The 22,346-nt window shown below is 44.9% G+C and overlaps 2 protein-coding genes across 2 annotated transcripts; both read left to right on the top strand.

Moving 5' to 3' along the window:
* Nucleotides 1-56: 56 nt before the first annotated feature.
* Nucleotides 57-11,646, top strand: LOC125795238 (uncharacterized). The gene is made up of 4 exons (XM_049473741.1): nucleotides 57-5,976; nucleotides 6,087-6,297; nucleotides 6,412-8,281; nucleotides 9,357-11,646. Exon 1 carries the CDS (start codon nucleotides 696-698, stop codon nucleotides 1,695-1,697), a length of 1,002 nt encoding a protein of 333 aa, XP_049329698.1. The 5' UTR covers nucleotides 57-695; the 3' UTR covers nucleotides 1,698-5,976; nucleotides 6,087-6,297; nucleotides 6,412-8,281; nucleotides 9,357-11,646.
* A 6,348-nt stretch (nucleotides 11,647-17,994) lies between these two features.
* LOC125795230 (N-lysine methyltransferase KMT5A-A-like) lies at nucleotides 17,995-22,345 on the top strand. The gene is made up of 3 exons (XM_049473727.1): nucleotides 17,995-18,002; nucleotides 18,074-18,225; nucleotides 18,354-22,345. Exons 1-3 carry the CDS (start codon nucleotides 17,995-17,997, stop codon nucleotides 18,953-18,955), a joined length of 762 nt encoding a protein of 253 aa, XP_049329684.1. The 3' UTR covers nucleotides 18,956-22,345.
* The last annotated feature ends 1 nt before the right edge of the window (nucleotide 22,346 follows it).

The raw sequence follows: 22,346 nt of genomic DNA, 5'->3' as shown, positions 1-22,346 counted from the left end.
GCAGGGGGTGAGTACTTTCCAAATATGTAAGAATCATTCCTTTAACCTACTCACAGGTTGAGAGATTTTAGGTCCAATTGTTTTTTTTCCAGCTGAAGCTGGTATTTTTCAAACCCATGTAAAATCTTTATTCCTGAAGATATCTGCACAAATCTAGTGTTGTTGCAAAGATTGAGATTAGTTCTTTCCAAATATGTAAGATACATCCCTGGGAAATGTTCACATGTTCTACGCTCCGGGGCCGGTAGCAGCGGCCGCGACTCTGGGCGTGCGCCGGGCCCTTCTCGCGGATCTCCCCGACTACGGTGCTGCGTCGGGGCTAAGCGAGGCCATTGGAACGCATCCTGCCAACTCTCTCAAGAGTTGTGCGGAGAATTCACACCTGTAAGGGGCCCCAGGAACGGGGGGTTTCCTCACATGGTTAGAACGATAACCTGCCAACCTTGCAAGATAATTCGAGGAGTCTCGAATCAGGAGGTTGGCGGAGAGAAAATCTCGCCGCAAGCGGGCAATGGGTAAGAGGGAGCCCACGGGTAAGACCCGACACCATAACTCTCAGGGTAGTATGGCCGTAAGAGCCTTTCCAGTGATTGCGGTTGGTCAGCGATACGGGCGACGGAAGTTTGAGTATCTTACTGATCGGCTGTTGTCATTTGGTTAGGAAATTGTCAGGGTGCGAGACCCGAATTGCCAAAATGGAGAGCGAGATATTTCTTACATCCGGCCCCGCCGGGACCCGAAACCCCGATGCCGTAGTGGGAGGGGTAACTCGTCCCCCAAGCTCTGATGTCGCGGGACCTTCCGACCCAAGAGGGGTAGGGAGCGGTTGGTCCGGGGATCAGGCGCTTGACGGGAGTATCCATAGCCTCAATGTCGGGAACGGCAACGCCTATAACCGGCCCGGACCAGGAAAACTGGCCTTCCCCAGCCCGAACGCCACCACCATGGATAGTAGGGCGTACAAGTCGACTACGGACCCGGCTCAAAGTATGGTTGTGGACTTATTGAGAGTCCCGGTGACTGGTCTCCTGGAGGCGTACAGGGGATTGGCAGCGGAGATGATCGACGCAGCCAGAACCTCCAAGGACCAACACATCTCAGTCCTCAAATTATGGCTCGAGGACGCAGCCGAGTGGCCCGCTCGACTGGAAGCTGCAGCCCGGTCCGTACTCCGGATGTTGGGGGGAGTTGAGGAGAAGGATAGGAGGAAGCATCTTACCTCACGGAAGTCACTTAGGGTACGAGTGACTGGCACTGGTGGGTCAAGAAGGGCGAGGGCAAGAACAGCTGCCTTCAGCAGGTGTCAACAGCTCTTCAGGAACGACCCAGCCCGCCTAGCACAAGAAGTCCTAGACGGCAGTTCACCTGCCGTCTGCCCCATTCCCCTCACGGTAGTAGAGGAAGCCTACAGGAGGAAATGGGAGGTCCCGGGACTCTTTGACGGACTGGGAAGGTTCCTGATCGAAGGGGATGCGGATAACGGTCCCTTTGAATCAGCTCTCACGGCAACGGAGGTATTGGAAAGCCTTCGAGCCATGTCGAGCGACTCCGCACCAGGCCCAGACGGTATTAAAAAGCAGTACTTGCTTGAATGGGATCCTGAGTGTGAGACGGTCACACGTATGTTCAACGTGTGGATGTTCACCGGAGTCGTACCGGTGTGTTTTAAGCGGTGTCGAACGGTGCTCAAATTCTGAACGTGGCAAAAATTGGCTAATTTGACCTAAATTATCTCAGTCTGTGAGTAAGTTACAGGAATGATTCCTAGAACTTTGAGGTTCTGCAAGGTTCCTCATTAGATGGAGAAAAGAGAAGTGCAGTGTTTTTTATTGACATTGTTAGAGATCAAGTAATCAAATGCCTTAGCATACATGTACATAGTTCATAGTTCTTATGATCAGTGTGTGACAAAGGTTAGAGATCCGAGGCCAGTCCACCTCAGAGATCATCCTCAGGGTGGCTGTCCAGCAGGGAGACTCTCCTCGTCACTGTTGCTCTTTAACCTTGCAATTAATCCCCCCCACCTTGGCATCATTGAGACCCACATACAGGGGTTCAGTGTGGTGGACACGAAGATTTTGGCTCTAGCGTTAGCAGATGATCTGGTTTGTTGTATCAGACTCTTGGCAGGGTACGGCTTCCACCTGGGAATCCTTGAAGGTTTTTGCTGACCCGGGGACCTCATGTCTGGGACCTCCCGTCCATTACTCTGGGCCTCTGATGGTCCAGGAGGGGTTGCTGCACCCAGCAGCTGCTTTAGAACTGATTCTGACCAGGGGAATTTGACTGTTTAATTAAAACAAAGCATTGTGAGGACTCTAAACGGGTGCTGACACGATGTGATTTCTGCCCAGTGCTCTGAATGTCAAAGTGAAGAAATTCAATGAAGCGCGGGTAAACGGTGGGAGTAACTATTACTCTCTGAGCACACCCGGAGTCACTGGAACAAGGCAGACTCCAGAGAGAGCATTGAGCATCGTGTCTTAGGCCTCCACCTCCGCGTGGTACACGGCTAAGTGAGGCCATTTGAACGCATCCTGCCAACTCTCTTAAGAGTTGGGCAGAGAATTCACGCTTGTGAGGAGCCCCAGGAACGGGGGGTTTCCTCACACGCATAGAACACTAACCTGCTAACCTTGCAAGTAAATTCGAGGAGTCTCGAATCAGGAGGTTGGCGGAGAGGGAGCCCACGGGGAACACCTGACACCATAACTCTCAGGTAGTATGGCCGTAAGAACCTTTCTGGTGATTGCGGTTGGTCAGCAATACGGGTGACGGAAGTCAGAGTGTCTTACTGATCGGCTGTTGTCATTTGGTTAGGTAATTGTCAGGGTGCGAGACCCGAATTGCCAAATGGAGTGCAAGCAACTTCTTATATCCGGCCTTGCCGGGACCCGAAACCCAAAAGCTGCAGTTGGAGGGGTAACTCGTCCCCCAAGTTCTGATGTCGCGGGACTTTCGGAACCGAGAGGGGTTGGTAGCAGTGGATCAGGGGCTTGACGGGAGTATCCACAGCCTCAATGTCAGGGACGGCAAGGCCCATAACCAGCCAGGACCAGGAGAACTGGCCTTCCCTAGCCCAAACGCCACCACCATGGATAGTAGGGCTTACGAGTCGATCACGGACCCGACTCGAAGTATTGTTGTGGACTTACCAGCTCCCAGCATACTCTGATCTTTGTGGTGTGCAGGTGGGCACTGTTCAACTGGCGGCAAGGCACTTTCAAAAACGTCATAGTAAGGTGTCCATCTCATACAGATGTCGCTGATGTGGAAAAGCTTCCTCTAACCACCACTCAGTGGCCTGTCACATCCCCAAGTGTCCGGGAGTGCAACGGGCAGCTGATATGGTGGGTTGCAGTCACTTCTGCGATAGTTGTGAAGCTTGCTTCCCAACGCGGGGACCTGAGTAGGCACCGTTGCATAGTCCACGGGAAGGTCCCAGAATGTAGGATGGCTGGGACCGCATACCCCAGCGGAAGGGGAAGCAGTCATGCGATGCAGGGCTGATGAGGAAGGAGCCGGCAAAGATATTGAGGACCTGGCTCTGTCTCTCTGTCTCTGCGCATACAAGGGACAAAAGGGCAACAAATGTAGTTTGGACACAAGAATTGAGGGTCAGGAATCTGAGCCTGTATTGAGAGTCCCGGTGACTGGTCTCCTGGAGATATACAGGGGAATGGCAGCGGAGATGATCCTTGTGGCCAGATCCTCTAAACTATGTCTTGAGGGTGCAGCCGAGTGGCCCGCACGATTGGAAACTGCAGCCCGATCCATACTTCAATTGCTTGGGGGAGTTGAGAAGGTCTGTGTGACGCATCTCCTCCCGTAGGTTGCTTAAACGGCAAGCTAACGGCACCAGTAGGTACAGCAGGGCGAAGGTGTGAACAGCCGCCTTCATCAGGTGCCAGAGGCTGTTCAGGAGCGACCCGGCCCGCCTAGCTAAAGAAATCCTAGATGGAGGTACATCTGCCATCTGACCCATTCCCCTCTCAGATGTTGAGGAAGCTTAAAGGGAGAAATGGGAGGCCCCAGGATTCTTTGGCGGGCTGGGAAGGTTCCTGACGGAGAGAGACGCTGATAACAGCCCCTTTGAATTGGCTCTCACGGCGACTGAGGTATTGGAAAACCTTCGAGCCATGTCGAGCGATTCCGCACCAGGCCCAGACGGTATTAAAAAGCAGTTTTTGCTCGACTGGGATGCAGAGTGCGAGACGGTCACACGGATGGTCAAAGTGTGGATGTTCACCGGAGTCGCACCGGTGTGCTTCAAGTGATGCCGAACGGTGCTGATACCCAAGACTGGGGACGGGGCGGCGATGGAGATCGGCAGTTGGCGGCCGATCACCATTCTTTCCACAGTCTTGAGACTCTTCACTAAGGTGATCCACAGTAGACTCGTTAGAGGGTGCTCGGTTCACTGCAGTCAGAGGGGGTTTATCAACACCCCCGGTTGTTCTGAGAACATTGAGGTTCTGCAAGGCCTCATTAGACGGAGTACAGAGGAGTACAGCCCACTTGCAGCAGTATTCGTCGACATAGCTAAAGCATTCGACTCTCTCATTAACATATCTGGTATGTTCTACAGGAGAGAGGAGTGGATATCCATACAATAGGAGTTATTCGCAACTCCTATTAACAAAGTGTGACCACCATTATAATCGGAGACCAGTCCACCTCCAAGATGTCTCTAAGAGTTGGTGTCAAGCAGGGAGACTCCTTGTCACCATTGCTCTTCAATCTGCCAATGAACCCCCTCATTGCCTACCTTGAGACCCACAGACAGGGGTTCAGTGTGGACTAAACGCTTTCAGTGTGGGCGATTGCAGACAATCTGGTGGTTGTGTCTGACTCATGGCAGGGTATGGCCTACAACTTGCCAATCCTCACAAAAATCCTAGCATTTCTGCCAGTGCAGGGGGGCTGAGGCTTCAGCCTTCTAAGTGTTCTGGCTTTATGATGTCCTTTAAGTCCAAGGCAAGGTGCCTCAATGGCTCTCCATGTAGCTGGGCATTTCGATGTCGCCCTGGCTGGGTCTGATAAGGCCAGACATTGTCGGTAAGATTTCTGATTGGGTGAGCAGGATTGGTTAGGCCAAGCTTAAGCCGACACAGAAGGTCTCCATTCTGACTAGACCTGGTATACCAAGGGTCATTTACTCCGCCAGTTACTGCAGCCTTGGTTTAGCTACTCACCGCACACCTCGAACAGGATAATCAGGAAGGCTGTAAAGTGTACCAAAGTTAAATTCCTTTTGTATGTTAAATATACTTGGCCAATAAAACTGAAACTGAACTGAACTAAAACTGAACTGAGATGGCTACATCTTCCTATGTCGACCTGTGACTGGCTCTTGTATGCACATAACTAGGTTGGTGGCCTGGGGGTGCAGAAAGTAGCTCTTCATTCCGTCCATCCAGGCCAGGCGGCTGTTTCTACCAGAAAGCTCATGAGCACAGAGAAAGTATACACAAAGTTCAAAGCTGTATGTAAGAGGACTGGAGGATGATCGTTGACTCACTCGCGGTGGCTTTGGTAGAGTACTTTGGGTTCCCTGTGGGAGCTAGAGGGCTCTGGCCGCTCTCTAAGGAAGTGCTGCTCAAGATTCTGGGTCTTCCCTCTACGAGGAGGAAGACATTTTCCAGACTGATCAGTAGAAGGACCCTACTGTACTTCTTGGATTTACTTCAATTACTGTACTTCAATGCAGTTCTGCAATACTCTTCTTTCCTCACTAAAGTCTTTGGAAATAATATATGAGTATTAAATATATTTATCAGGCATTAGGTCCCGAAGGTGACAGCCCAGACGGGCATACGAAACAGCTACAAAGAACCTGTCTGATGCAGAAAAGTCCAAGGTGGCAGGCTACCTCACGCGCACCTCGGCCACTGCAGAGAAGCACTACCGAATGAAGGAGATTAGCTCAACGGTGGATGCTTGCTTGATACTCAAGAGCCTCTGTGGGGATTCAGAGTAAGTATTTCTTTGTGTTTTCACTAGGATTTTCTTGCATGGTTATATTTCAAAGTTTTATATTTTTTCGGTTTTCTGTACTCATTTTCTCTCATTTCCTCTACTTCTAGTGGTGAGTGGAGTGACCACACTGCTATTGGTTCCTCGTCCTTCTTGAGCGATCAAGCTGCATACAACAGGTTGCACCAGTCATGCCAGTGTTGTTGGACGGGGTTCCACCAAAGCGGTCAGAGCAGGCATCCCTGGCAGGGGTGCATGAGCACTATTGCTACGATCCCTGGCATAGTGATCAGCACCAGAATCAGATGCAGCAAGTTCCAGGTGAGTCTTTAGGGATTTATCTCTTACCCTAGTCTTATCAACTCTAATAGCTTGAATACACAATATATTTAGTTATGTCTGAATTTACTGACTATTTTTTTTATTTATTCACAGAGAACTTTGCCTGTAGACTGCCCTCTGAATCCAGAATGAAGACCTGGATTGAGAAGAAAGGGGTGGTCTGCAAACATTCCTGATGCTGCAACCACTGTCCAGCAGTGGAAGCCATCTGGGGCATCGACACAGCGATGGACAGTGCTGTGTTGCAGAGGTTTTGCAGAACGCAGAAGAAATGGAAGGGACTCATAGTGGCAGAGATAGAGGGGAAGGGTAGAGGGATGTTGGTTACAAGGCCTTTTGCCTTTGGGAAAGTTGTTTGGGACTACCACGGTAAAGTGGTGTCTAGACAGGAGGGCTTAGCGACCCACAGTTCAACAGTAGAGAGGGAGAGTTGCTACATGTTTTATTAGAATTCTGGACAGGAAGCTTGGTGTATTGATGCTCATGGAGGAGTGTCCGTGCCATCCAGGAATACGCATATTTGGCCAGCTAATTTATCATTCCTCAAAGAAGGCCAAACTAAGGCCTAGATTAAACAGTGTAGATGGCAAGGATGTAATCCTCTTCATCGCCATAAGCAACATTAAAGTAAATGAGGAGCTCCGGTTAGATTACAGCTGGGGAGGGTTTAGGACCAGCAGACTATGAGACAGCCCTATCCATCAGGCTGTGAAGATGCTGAACTCTCTTCCTGCTGTACCCCCATCCCAATCCTGCCCCCAGCACACACTCACTCAGCCCCCTGACCCCCCCCACCAATACAGTACTGAAACTCTGTACTAGAACACACACAGTACTTGAACTTTTCTAATGGACCTGCACTACACACCCAATACCTGCACTACTGCTATACTCGCACGGTCATACACACTTTAATTCCCCGAAAACTGTGAACTTTAAGAACTTTACCAGGGTTCCCGCGGGTCCTTAAAAAGTCTTAAATTGTCTTAAATTAAAATCTGGATAATTAAGGTCTTAAATTGTCTTATATTTATTGTAAATTTGCCGTAGGTATTAAATTTTCAGACTGTAAATTTAATGCCGGTGGGAAAGCACAGTGGCTCACCGTAAACATCTAATTATATTATTTGTTTAATTACTTTAGGACAAAGACGGTAGTAAATGAGTCTAATGAGCTATTAATACCCGCTTTACGGTACGTCAGCGGCAGACGGCTGACGTCAGGCTGCGTGTCGGCATTTCGCGGTTTGGGGTAAAGCACATGAAGATGGGGAAATGTAAATTTAGCGCTAAATGGATGGAAGAGGAGGTTTTTAGGAGGTGGTTGGCGCCGGCTGAAAACAAAAATGAAGCTCTGTGCAAATTCTGCAGAAAGACATTTTCATTAGGGACAATGGGGCTCAAAGCCGTGGAGTCGCATATGAAAGGAGCTAAGCACCAGCGGTTCGTGGCGGCAGCAGCTAGCCACAGCGAGCTAATGCCTGCGTTGTTTGCACCACGTCCCAACGTTATAACTTCGGATTCGTCGTCTCAGTCGACTATGAAAAGCTTTATTTCACCGCCAGCGACCCAAAAGGCCGAGGTACTGTGGGTTCTCCATACTGTGATGAGGCACAATTCGTTTAAGTCTAACGAGGACATAAGTGAGGTCTTTGCTGCCATGTTCCCTGACTCTCAGCTTGCAAAGTCATTTACCTGTGGTGAAAATAAAACTGTATATCTTGCTAAATATGGGATCGCTTCATTCATCAAGAAGGAGCTATCACGCAGCGTTACTGAGAAGCCGTATGTTATCATGTTTGACGAAAGCATGAATAAAAAGACAAAGAGCAAACAAATGGACCTTCATTTGCGGTTCTGGACTACTGATGTTGAGACGGGCACACACCATGTCATCTCCCGCTACTATGGGTCGGCGTTTATGGGTCACTCCAGAGCCGAGGACATGTTGGGCCATTTCACTGTAAGTAACTTTTTTACGATTGTATGATATTATTCTATTCAGATCACAGTATGTAGCTAGTCACTTTGGCAATGTTAACAGGTAACAACACATTAGCTCAGAGATTAATGAGTGTAACTAGTGTTTTAGTCACGTTACTTGAGACCATGAACGAGTGGGCTCGGAGACTGTGGAGGAGACACCTGTTCTGTCGAGTTGTGCTACCTGGTCAAATCGTGCTACCTTAGTGTAAATTTTAAATGTAAATCACTAGAAAAAGCACTATATTTGAAAATGCTCCAGGCAGAAGGCCCAGTAGAATATTGGGAAAGGCTAAATCAACATATCGGAGTACAATTAAGGGAATATTGATGATTAGAACACGTTTTTGTATTTTTCATGATTTTATTTTTACTTGTATTATTAACAACAATTTAAACATTTGTAACACTCAGACAAATAATGGCAGGGGACTTCGGCTGTTTAATGCATCTGAAGTAAAACAGAATTACCATTAAAAAAACGTGAAAACATAAAACGTGTGGGTCCGCGCATGCTCACTGGTGGTAAGAAGCACGTATCATTGGGTAGCACAACTTGACAGAACACCTGCCTCGACAGAACACCGGCTGAGTGATGCGCCCATCTGAGGCAAGTTAACTAACGTTACAGGGGAGAGAACTAAGGTTAGCGGAGTGCTAACTAACTTTAGGTCAAAATAAGTCTTGACTAAGACTATAATTAATAACATAATTTTAGGCTGCATTTTACACCTGCTGTTTTGAAGCTTTTCAGTTGGAGACCCCATTTGTGCATGGTAGTTAAGTGCCACTGCCTCCTACCCAGGGTGAAAACCAAAATCTGCACGCTTTACGTTTTTATTTTAATTTATGTTATCAGGCACCACTTTTACAGATATGGTCAAATAAGATAATGATGAATGGATGCTGATAATTATTATTACCGAGAAGATACTTAAATGTGTTTCATTATTAGTAGTAGTAGTAGTAGCAATGATGTTAGCAGTATTTAGTATTAGAATTATAAACATTACTATACTTTAATTGATAATTCCCCTTTTTTTTCATGTGTGCAGGAGGCTACAAAAGATCTCAACCTGAATAACAACCTGAATAACATAAGGAAGAAGGAGTTTTTACAAAACAACTGACTTCTCTGTTCATTGGTTTCTCTTGTTAAGAGCCATGTGAGAACATGTGTGTTGTTTTGCTGTTTTGCAAACAGTTATGTACATAATTTTTCAACTTATTGGCTTGGGACAGCAAGACTGCTTTAAATGTTCTTTCATCATTCCATGGTTCCTACATGCAATCTTGTGTGTTGTTTAAAGTAATGCATCTTACATGTTATTTTAGCTCTGTTTTGTATCATAATGGAACAAAATAGAAAAATGAGAGAAAAAAAACAGATTTCCAATACAATAAATTATTTTCTACCAAAGAAACTGGGGTCTTAAATTATATTTATTGAGGTCTTAAAAAGGTCTTAAAAAGCATTAAATTTGACTTTTAAAATGGTGCAAGAACCCTGTTTACGCACTCATTCATTTTACCAGCCTTAAGCCATATACCATATTTGCACTACTGTTATATACTATTTATCCTTCATTCCATCTCAATCACCATCAATATTGCACTATTGTCTTCAGTCTTACGTATGCCTTTGTGTTCTTGTTGTTTTGTACATAGTGTCTCCCACTCTTTTATATTATATATCTTATTTCTTTTTATTCATATTTATGTATCTTTTTTCTCCCCCACCACTACTGCACCTTGTTTCTGTCTCATGTATGTCTATTTGTGTCTCTGCTGTATTGTACACATAGTGTCTCCCATTCTCTTTTATTATATCTATTATCTGTACTTGCTGTAAAATTGGGAAGGAGAGTAACGTCATTTCGATTCTCTGTATGTCCTGTACATATGCAGTACTGACAATAAAACTACTTGACTTTAGATTTAACTTGGCTGTGGTCCCTGCAGCAAAAATCTAAATTGCATTATAAATGTAAATATATATGTAACTGTAGATACTGTAAATATTAGGGTTAGGTTATGGATAAGATTAGGATTAGTAATACATATGCTGCAATGTGAAATATATGTTCACAAAGTTGTGTGTGTACACTTTATCTGCAACTTCTGCAAAACTTCTTCAAAAAAGAATTTAATAAAGCAACTGTTTGCTGATATTTGCCTGGTTTTGTTTGTTCTTTAACATGCATGCAGTAAGGTCTAGTCTAATCTAGTCTGTTCTAACCAATAAAAGGCAAGACCTGTAAATAAAGCATCACTGCACCTAAAAAAAGCACATCAGGCGGCTGAAGTGAGCTGGCCTGTTGCACCAATTTCGAATCTGTGCAATTTTAATAATTTACAGAATTAAGAATTTTAAAATGGACTACAAATCAACCTTTAGCCCATAGCGCATAAAAACATACACTTTCAAAAACAGTGCCACAGCAAGAAAAGCAGTACTGAAGACGGGTGATATCTGGAGTCTTCCAAATACTAACATTTAAATGGAAAAAATAAAACACTCATATATTAATTTGCGGTTTGTGCAGAGAAGTAAAGGATATAAATCTGGTCAGGTAGCCAGATGTATTGATGATCATGGAGGGGTTTTGTTAAAAAAAAACTGATCAGAAAAATCAAGTTAAATTTGATTAACTACAGAGAATAAGTTAAACACAAAGCCAAGTATAAAAAAGTGAAGTGTGTGCAGTCTTATTTATATATGCTATGTGTTTCTCCCTCATTCATACCCGGACTTGATAAAGTTTCTTCTCCATAGATCATGATTCTGACTCAGGACTGTGCTCGACTGTCTCTAAACCCGAGATTACACTCAGCTTAGCTTAAACTGAAGAGAGGGAGGAGGCTGCATGTGATTTAATAGGTAGTAATCTACTGTATGTGGTGACCAGGACACTGTTCACCATGGAACTCCCAATGACCGTCTGATGATACAGTGATATAAAGATAAATAAATCTCATTTTTTATTCTCAACTGGATTATAGACTGAACTCCATTAGAGACTCTGCTGTTAAAGAGCACAGAGTTACTCAGTTTATACTGAGAGAAATAAAGTCTGATTCTGATCACAGTAAGAAGAGTTTGGGCAGTAAATCAGATTTTATAGGGTTTCTGTTGATGTGTGAACACAGTCATTAGCACAGCTTCACTCTCCAGAGTGAACATCCCTCTGTCTATCTGCCCCAGTCCTGTCTTATATTAACCACGCCCCCTCATTATCCTCTACACCTGTTGGTAATCTGTAACTCCTCCCACTCGTTACTGTCTCCAGGTGAGTTTTGTCTGTGTTTAGTCTACATATAGACCTTTTTTCTCCTGTTTCTGATGAAATGTGTGTTAATGTGGGTTTTGTTATTGGGGGGATTTTGTTTGTTTATCTGAGTTTTATCAAATATTTTAGCTTTCTGAATCTTTCTCTCCTCAAAAAAGTCCTAATGCGTGGGATTCTAAACTCACCTGCACTGTTTAAGCTATGGCAAGATGCAAACAAGCACAGCAACGACTCTTCCTGAGGGAATTACATGGTTTTAACGTAGATTTACAATTACGTTATTTAACATACTCTCTTACTCAGAACAATTTCCAACTTCACTGTTTACTAATAAAATATCCTTAACTAGTCGAGACATGAACCTAAAGCTCCATCAGATCCTGTTAAGTCTCAGTACAGGTAGAAAAGGTAGTAAAGGTCAAGCTTTATGGGTAGAGTTGGGCCAATGGTCTAAAGCACCAGAAGAAAAACAGCAGATGAATGGCAGATGTTTGTATTTAAATCCATTCACCTTTAATTTAACACAACAATGCAGAATATTTACAAATGCACTCAAAAGGAGAAAAATAAATAAATAAACAGCCTTTCAACAGAGGAAAAGACTGACTGAAGCCATTTAAGTCTTACACACAATCACATGCATCCCTCACACAGGTGTAGCTAGGGTCTGCTACCTATCAGGGAAGAAGAACCCCCATTTTTAGTATGTGTATATATACAGGTTGCCCTGCCCTGTAATATTCTAATCCTAAAAATAAAAATAAAATATTAAGAAATTGTTCATTACTGAAAACAGTAAGAATGTCATGGTGGGGTACAGAATACAGACACTTGCGGAACCAGTTAAGGATTTTATTAAAAACCCACACAAACAGAAACAGAAGGTAATGGATACTGTTAAGCAGAAACCAGGAGGGAGAGACCATTACCGGGTAGTGAAGCAGTCCAATGGTCATACACGAGGCAGGCAGTATCAGAGAAGATCCACAATCAGAATCAAAACACAGTCCAGAGTTCATACACGAAAATCCACAGAGTAGGCAAGGCAAAAATCGAGAGTCGAGAAAACAAAAGCAAGGTCGTACTCGAGAAAACTATAACAGAAAATAACGCTTTGTAATGTGGACAAAACCAGGCAATACACGGTGTGTTTGTGTGTGTGTGTGAGCAGTCCTTATACAACAGGTAATCAGTATTCAGGACTTCCTGGCCGGGGCAGGTGAGGTGTCACGTGATCAGCAGAGTGTGTGATGTCAGTGTGTGGTGAATTCTGGGTGTTGTAGTTGTCTGACTGAGAACCTCCGTTGGAGCTAAGTGTGGAAGGACAGGGACTGCCTACAACACCAGACGTGACAGCCCATATGAGAAATTGTGACCAGTCAGCAGGCTGTTTGACAGTACAGCCTAAGGAATTTGCCTAATTCCTGATTGACACGCTCACACTGCCCATTGCTAGTGGGGTGGAAACCTGAAGTAAGACTAACATGAACCCCCAAATGCTCAAAGAAGGCTTTCCATACTCTAGAAGTAAACGAAACGAAATCGAGAAATCAAAGCGCGAGAAAAACAGAGACCAACTTGCATGACGTGGGTTGAGACGTTTGGCACTACGCAAATACTTGAGGTTTTTATGGTCAGTATAGACAGTGAACGGATGTGCGGACCCCTCCAACCAGTGACATCATTCCTCGAGAGCAAGTTTTACAGACAGAAGCTCCCTATCACCTATGCCATAGTTGCGTTCAGCAGGAGTCATCTTTCTGGAAAAGAAGGCTATAGGATGAAGTTTCGGAGGAGTCCCACTACTCTACGATAAGACGGCCCCCACCCCAGAGTCAAACGGAAACAAACGGAAGATCAGGCTTAGGGTGAGCGAGAATGGGAGCAGAAACGAAAGCAGATTTGAGTCTAGCAAAAGCAGCATCAGCTGCAGGGGACCACCTGAACACCTTGGTGGCACCCTTGGTCAATGCAGTGAAAATTTCTAATAAAGCGCCTGTAAAAGTTAGCAAAACCCAAAAAATGCTGTAAACCCTTCACTGACTGGGGAAACAGGCCAATTGGTCACGGCAGAAACTTTAGTATCGTCCATAAGGACACCCTGAGGACTAATGACATAGTCGAGAAATGTGACCCGTTGGAGGTGGAATTCGCACGTCTCGGCTTTAGCATAGAGACTGTGGTCTAAGAGACGTTGGAGGACAGAGCGAACATGCTGTACGTGAGAGTCTAGGTCTAGGGAGTAGATCAAAATATCATCTATAAATAAGACAATGAACTTATTGATCATGTCTCGGAAAACATAATTCATAAATGACTGGAAGACTGCCGGGGCGTTAGCAAGACCAAAACTCATAACAAGATACTCATAGTGTCCATTAGTGGTGGTGAAGGCAGTCTTCCATTCATCTCCCTCACGGATGCGAATTAGATTATAGGCACTGCGTAAATCTAATTTAGTGAAATACTTGGCTTCCCTGAGTTGTTCGAATGCGCTAGGGATAAGCGGAAGAGGGTAGGCAAATTTTTTGTTAGATTGTTAAGACCACGATAATCTATGCAGGGCCGTACACCCCCCGTCTTTCTTTTTAACAAAAAAGAACCCTGAACCTACAGGCCACTTAGACGGACGGATAAACCCCTGCGCAAGAGCCTCCTCAACATAAGTAGCCATAGCCTTCTCTTCGTCAAGAGTGAGTGGGTAGACTCTAGCTTTAGGGAGAGTGGCACCTTCAATGAGGTCTATGGCACAGTCACAAGAGCAATGAGGTGGCAGCTTAGTGGCACTAGCTTTACTAAACACCTCTGCATAATCTGAATCCTCAGGAGGAATTACGGGAGCATCTACAGCTTCGGGGCTCTCAATAGAAGTAGACTGTACAGATACATCAGACAGAGTAAGACAGTGAGAAAAACAAAAATCAGACCAGACCGTAATGTCCCCCTCAGGCCAGGAAATCACTGGGTTGTGAGTCTTGAGCCATGGCATGCCCAACATCACTGGGTGTTCGGTGCTGGGGAGCACAAAGAGCGATAGTTCCTCATGGGGGAGCACGCTGGCTTGAAGGGAGATCGGCACAGTCTGTAGAGTCACCGGTCCTGAGCGCACTGACTTCCCATCAACAGCATGGATGGACAGAGGACGGCGAAGTTCTCTCGTGGGGATGCCATGTTCCTTCACCAACTCCAAGCTTATGTAATTCCCCTCCGATCCGGAATCTACAAGTGCTGAGACGGAAAAAGAACCAGTGGGTGACCTAATAATCACAGGCAGTGAAAAATTCTTGGAATCACGACAAGGAGTCAGATTACGTACCACGTTAGCAGGATGGTGTTCCGCGCGCTTTCCCGGAGCAGAAGACCGCCCGGATCGGGTCAGGAAACCACAGTCAGCCTTGCGGTGGCCAGGCTCTCCACAATAGAGACACAGATGTGAGTGAAGGCGGCGTTGACGTTCTGCTGCCGATAATCTGGACCTCTGGATATCCATGGGTTCAGAGACGGATACAGGAGTAGGTGGTGGAGCTTTACCGGAACCGCTGGTACAGGCGTGTGGATTATCCGTCGGAGTCGAGTCCGAGTTGGTCTTGGGACAGCGAGACATCAGCTGATCCAGCCGGATCGAGAGAGAGATGAGCTGATCAAGGGTAAGTGAATCGTCTTTAGATGCTAACTCTCTCAAAATGTCTGGGTTAAGTCCGTTTTTGAATACGGAAAGCAGCGCTGCGTCATTCCATCCACTACCAGCAGCTAGTGTCCGAAACTCCAAAGCATACAAAGCAGCAGACTTGCGACCTTGCTTCAAAGCCAGTAGTAACTCTCCATTAGACTGTCCATAGCGTGAGTGATCAAAAACAGAGCGAAAAACATCTGTGTAGCTAGTCACTGAAATGCTATCCCAAACAGCAGTAGCCCACTCGAGTGCTTTGCCTGAGAGACGAGAGATAACATAACCTATCTTGGCTGTATCAGTAGTGGAGAGTTACTAAAAAACACGGAGCACTGTAATATAAAGCCGCTACACTTCTCCGGATCACCATCATATAACTCCGGTTTGCACACGAAAAAAACGGAGGATGAAGTGCTGGGGCTGGGCAGACTAGTGTTATCCATGGAGCTAGGGTTAGCAGTAGAGCTAGCGTTGGCTAATGCTAAGCCCTGAAGGTGCTCGAGTATGCTAGTTAGCTGTTGCTGCTGGTTAGCTTGCTGGCTAGCTAGCTCTGAGACGGCGTGGGTCACACCAACGAGGGTTTATTAGTGCTGACCGAGAAGTTGTCCCTGGTTAATCAACCCTGTTTTTAACTGGTCAGAGATCGCTGTCTGTTCACAAGAGGCCGCGTGTTGTGTCATGATGGGGTACAGAAAACAGACACTCGCGGAACCAGTTAAGGATTTTATTAAAAACCCACAGGGTACAAAACAAAACAGAAACAGAAGGTAATGGATACTGTTAAGCAGAAACCAGGAGGGAGAGACCATTACCGGGTAGTGAAGCAGTCCAATGGTCATACACGAGGCAGGCAGTATCAGAGAAGATCCACAATCAGAATCAAAACACAGTCCAGAGTTCATACACGAAAATCCACAGAGTAGGCAAGGCAAAAAACGAGAGTCGAGAAAACAAAAGCAAGGTCGTACACGAGAAAACTATAACAGAGAATAACACTTTGTAATGTGGACGAAACCAGACAATACGCGGCGTGTGTGTGTGTGTGAGCAGTCCTTAAATACAACAGGTAATCAGTATTCAGGACTTCCTGGCCGGGGCAGGTGAGGTGTCACGTGATCAGCAGAGTGTGTGGTGCATTCTGGGTGTTGTAGTTGTCTGAGAAACTCAGTGGAGCTAAGTGTGGAAGGACAGGGAGTGCCTACAACACCAGACGTGACACTATCAGTGGTGAGTTTTTACATTCCTTGATTTCTCTCATTGCTTTTAGATTTTTTGGGAGATCACTGTGTTTCTTATGAAGTGCAAAACTTCACTAATACTTGTTTTTTTTTTTCTTCTTTGTTTTTTAGCCCTGATTCCACCACGCACGGAACTTCCCTTAGGGAAAGAATGTCAAGTTTGGGCTTATACAAGAAGCACTCGCTTGATCATTCTCTCCTTGCCAAATTCAGCACTGCAGCAGCATTGACCTGTGCTTCACGGACAGGGTTCTGCACGAGGACTGCAAGAACTACATCTCGTTCCTGAAGAACATCTAGAAGGCGGCGTCAAAACAAGTCAGCAAGGAGACGACCAGGAATAGGTCAGTATCTTTATTGAATATTAATATGTAATGTAATTTTAACAATACATTTATTGATAATAGGTTATTAACAACGCTTCACTTTATTTTCACAGATTCGATACACTCCAGGAGGGTGTTCTCTCTCCGAAGGAGGCCATGACTGTGTTGGATGCTGCCAGGGAAGACTTCCTGGCTGTCATTGGGAAGCTGCATGAGGGAGGCCATCAGTTGACCCTGACAGAGATGCAGCTGGTCCTCTATTACCTAGAGGCCATTGTGATTCTGGAACAGGGCCAGCGGCCTGGAGTTGTCGAGCACATGACTGTAAGTTCTAACCTAGTTATTAGTCTTATTTTTGTCTTGTATTTGTATTTCAGTATTTGAATGATTCACTCAGTTTAACTAATGAATCACTTGTGCTGTAGGTCACAGAATGGATCAGCCGAAGGAGAGATGACACTCGTCCTGCTTTCGTTGCGGTAGCAGTAAAGGAGCACAAGACTGCTGCCACTCAGGTGGCCACCTTTGTTCTGAGCCAGGAACAGGAGATGGTAAGATGTTTAGACTTTGTTTAGTCGTGTTATAAATGGCATTAGGTTTTAGATATGTGTTGTGATAATGCTAGATTTTAATTGCATGTTGTTTTGTTTTTGTGTTTCTTTTCACAGTGGTTCGATCTCTACTTCACTGAGGTGCGCCCAGTCATGCTGGGAAGGAAGAGGAAGCGCGATGATGATGACGATGAGTCAGATGAGAGGTTCTTCATCTCCTCCACTGGCAGAACCATCCACAACGCCTCCAATGACCTGGAGCGGCTGCACAAGAAGTAAGTTGAACTAAATGAACTCAAGCTCTGCAATACTCTTCTTTCCTTACTTCAGTTTTTATATTATATAATGGAATTAATGTATGAGTACTAAGGAATATATTGTCTTTTTCAGGTATCAGGTGCCGAAGGTGACCAGCCAGATGGCCAGACGGGCGTATGAGACAGCCAGGACATGCCCGATGCCGAAAAGTCCAAGGTGGCGGGCTACCTCACCCACTCGACGGCCACGGCAGAGAAGCACTACCGGATGAAGGAGATAAGCTCAGGGGTAGATGCGTGCCTGATCCTGAGGAGCCTGCGGGGTGATTCAGAGTAAGTATTTGTTCATGTTGTCACTAGGATGGTCTAGCATGGTTACATTTCAACTATTTGTATTTTTTTTCTGTACTCATCATTTCTCTCATTTCCTCTACTTGCAGTAGTGACCAGAGCGACCACACCCCCACGGGTTCCGCGGCATACTTGACCGACCAAGCTGCATATGACAAGTTGCTGGCTGGGCAGTACGAACGCTACTGCTATGATCGCTGGCGTAGTGAACAGTTCGAGCTTCGGGTGCAGCATGTTCTAGGTGAGTCTTTAAGAATTAATCTCTTAGCCTAGTCTTAGTGTCAACTCTAATTACTACCTGGAATGCACATCATATTTGTTATGTCTGAACCTACTGACTAATTTCTTTTTTTTTTGCTTTCTTCACAGAGCACTTTGCCCGTAGACTGCCCTCTGAATCCAGAGTCAAGGCCTGGATTGAGAAGCAAGGGTGGTCTTCAAACATTTCAGATGCTGCATCCATCGTACAGCAGTGGAAGCCATCTGGGGGCATTGACGATGTGATGGACAGTGCTGTGCTACAGAAGTTTTGCAGGACGCAGAGGTGGAAGGGACTCTCAGTGGCAGAGATAGAGGGGGAGGGTAGGGGAGTGGTAGTTACAAGGCCTTTTGCCTGGGGGGAAGTCGTGTGTGACTACCACGGTAAAGTGGTGTCTAGACAGGAGGGCTTAGTGACCCATGCAGCAACAGCAGAGCAAGAGAGTGGGTACATGTTCTTTTACAATTCTGGACAGGTAGCCCGTTGTATTGATGCTCACGAGGAAGAGTGTCCGTGCCATCCAGGAATGTGCACATTTGGCCGACTAATTAACCATTCCTCCAAGAAGGCAAATTTACGACCACGGTTGTATAGTGTAGATGGCAAAGACGTAATCCTCTTCATTGCCATACGCAATATTAAAGTTCAAGAGGAGCTCCTGTTTGATTACGGCGTCAACAGGAAGTCTTTTGCTGGGGAGGGGTTAGATTAAGTATGGCTGTAGTCCCTGCAGCAAAAATCTGAACTGTAAATAAATATGTAGATAGAACTGTAAATATTAGGGTTAGTTAGAATAATGCTATTGTCTTCCAAATGAAGGCCCTCTGACTCTAAGATCCCCAGCAGGCTTAAGTTCTTCACTGTGGACACTGCAAACAAAACAAATATATTCAAAGCTCTGTATCTTCATAGAACAAATTGCAAAACGTCAATAGACCGTTTTGTAGAGCATGTCAAGAGCTATCCAAGGACGTAAGGGTTTTGTCTGTATCATGTACACAGCCAGAATTATGGACCGGTAAACATGGCTTTTCTATAGCCGAAAATAGTGCACCTCAGGCGGCCGCATGACTGCTGTGACCCGCTGGACTGCTAATACCTAGGGCCGATTTTGAACACCCGTAACTCAAAGAAAACTAAATCTATCAACATGGGATTTTACCAGAGTACAGTCGAGGGCATTCCCTGTCCAATGAGGCTAAGCGTCCGGGTATCACTTATGTGTAGGGAGAGTAATTTTTGTTTAAAATGACCAAAAAAGTTAGAGAGGGTGGCAGACTTCCAGCATAAAGGTATCACTGTGACCGATTTTGAACAGCAGTAACTCAATGAAAACTGAACATATCCACATGAAATTCAAGATACTTGTAGCGTGAGAAATGCCCTTTCTAAACAGCCCATAAATATCCATGTGTATAACAGTCCCGCGGAGAACTGCACCCTCAAATATGGCGAGATTCAAAACGTTCTATCATCGCGGGCAAAGGTCTAATCGCAAAATACAGAGCAGGTACTAGAGCATGTCAAGGGCTATCGAACGACATGAGGGTTTTGTCTGTATCTTGTACAGAGCCCGAGATATGGACCGGTAAACATGGCTTTTCTGTAGCCGAAAATAGTGCACTTCAGGTGGCCACAGTATGCGACTTTTGCGCCACATATAAACAGAGCTAACGTGCCAAAATGTTAACCAATGTGTCTGAAACTTGGACTGATTATAGAAGCATTCAAGTGCTTTCCAACATCATCCTGACTGCCTGTAACAGTTTGGTAGAATCAGAGATACAGAGCTGTAAATATCACCTGTCATGTTACATTTGAACAGCTGTAACTCTGTGAAATCTTAATAAATTGTATTAATACCAAGATATGTTGTAGAGGACGTCAAGACCTATCCAATGCTACCCTCATACCTTGTAAAAGTTTTCACAAAATGTAGCACTACTGTAGTGTTCCCTGCAACCAATAGGTTGGAAGTGATGATGCAAACGTGTTGAGGATTGTGTAAAATGTGGGCTTTTTGTGAAAACAGCAGCTTAAAGTAGAGATAAGTAAGGGAAAAAATAATCGCCGAAAAGTAGTAGTATGGACATTCCTCTCTGCAACACATCTGTTGCAAAATGAAAAAAGGGTATAAAAGTGAAAAAAAAAAACAACTTAGATCAAAGCCTGATAGCACAAAGACTCTAAAATAGCAAGCCCTATGCATCTGTGCTGTGCATTTGCTGTTAAAAGCAAGAAAAACCAATGAGTTGCAGGGCCTGACCCCGACTTGAACTCTGAAAAACGAAATTCGGTGACTATACCTAACTTTTCGACGCGAATCTAATGAGCATAAAAGTTTTGTATGGAATTTTTTTCGAGAGTCAATCCGAATTATGCAACACGTGTTGCATAACTCATAATTCATAAATGACGTGCGAACCCCAATTTTGATAAAAAAAAAAAACACACAGGGTTGAGCCTTAAGCGGTGACGTGCCCCCTCACTGTGTCTCACTGTTCTGGGGTACCCCCTCACTGTTTTGGGGTGTCACTCACTGTTACTCACTGGTTCTCACTGTACCACAAAAAAATTAGTAAAAATAGAACGCCTTCTCCGATTTAACTCAATCGGGTATGTGTGCGTCCGTCCTGCCATAAGAAGAACAACGGCATTTTTATCTTTTTTTTTTGATCTGAGGCTTGACCTTGGTCAGAGTTTCAACTCATGTATGGCCGGATTTTTCGGAAGAATATGTAAATTTTAGCAGGGAAGGCAAGTTGCAAATCCGTTCAATTTAGGCTAGGCCTCAAGTCTGTGATATGATTAATCACCCATAATTTTTTTAGCTAGATAGGAAAAGCTAATCATAATTTAATCAGTTTTATCGCAAAAGTTTCGCCACTCGCGCCTGGCTTGAACAAGCGAGGGTATATGATGAGGGTCAAAAAACTCACCATGGGAATCTACATGGGAAATAACACTTTGGGGTGAAGGAAGAACACTTCAGCTTAACAGTCAACCACTCCTCACTCAGTTTGAGTGAAAAATTGACATTTTATGGCTAAATATGCAAATTTTGTTGCTCGGCTCTCATGCTACAAAACGCTTTGGGTACATTTGACTGGAAATTCCTCAGCCTGTGAGCAATTCTCAGGGATGTTTCTTACATATTCTTACATGGAAATAACTCAACTTAGTCTTTACAACAACACTAGATTTGTGCAGATATCTTCAGGAATAAAGATTTTACATGGGTTTGAAAAATACCAGCTTCAGCTGAATTTTTGTTTTTTAACCTGCCCAAAATGGGCTGATTTGGCCTTAAAATTATCAGCCTGTGAGCATTTCCCAGGGATATTTGGAAAGAACTAATCTTAATCTTTACAACAACACTAGATTTGTGCAGATATCTTCAGGAATAAAGATTTTACACAGGTTGCCATTCTAACCAATTTAGGTGGAATCAATTCTGAATCGGGCTAACACTGGAGTTGCAGTTCCCAGCTTCTCAACCTATAGCACCCAGATATCAACTTGGCATTTTGACCTACAATCTCTCAGCCTGTGATTGTGTTACAGGAATGATTTATATATTTGGAAAGTACTCACCCCCTGCTTTACAGCAATACTTCATATGTGTATATGTATTTAGGATTAAAGATTTTACAGGGGTTGCCATTCTAACCAATTTAGGCGGAATCAATTCTGAACCTGGCAAAAAATGGCTAATTTGACCTAAATTATCTAGTATGGTACAGGAATGATTCTTACATATTGTGAATGTATTCATCACAAGCTTTCCACAGATACCAAATATGTGCATATATCTGGGTGTTCCAGGTTGAGAAGCTGGGAACTGGAACTCCAGGGTTGCAGTTCCCAGCCTCTCAATCTCAATGTCTCCCAGCCTGTGAATTGACTTAATTAGCATATGACTTGTGCTCCCAGCTTGTAAATGGGCACATCAGGCCAGTTGATAGGCCATGCTAATGAGGCCTGCCCCCATGAGGCCTGTGAGGTGGCAGTGAGAGGCTGGGAGACAGCAACCAGTTCTCAACCTCATGGAGTATGGTACAGGAGTTATTCTTACATATTTGGAAAGTACTCATCACAAGCTT

The sequence above is a fragment of the Astyanax mexicanus genome, unplaced genomic scaffold (assembly GCF_023375975.1).
Source record: "Astyanax mexicanus isolate ESR-SI-001 unplaced genomic scaffold, AstMex3_surface scaffold_45, whole genome shotgun sequence".
Taxonomy (NCBI): domain Eukaryota; kingdom Metazoa; phylum Chordata; class Actinopteri; order Characiformes; family Acestrorhamphidae; genus Astyanax; species Astyanax mexicanus.
The sequence above is the reverse complement of the archived record's forward strand: the minus strand, read 5'-3'. Positions and strand labels throughout refer to the sequence as shown.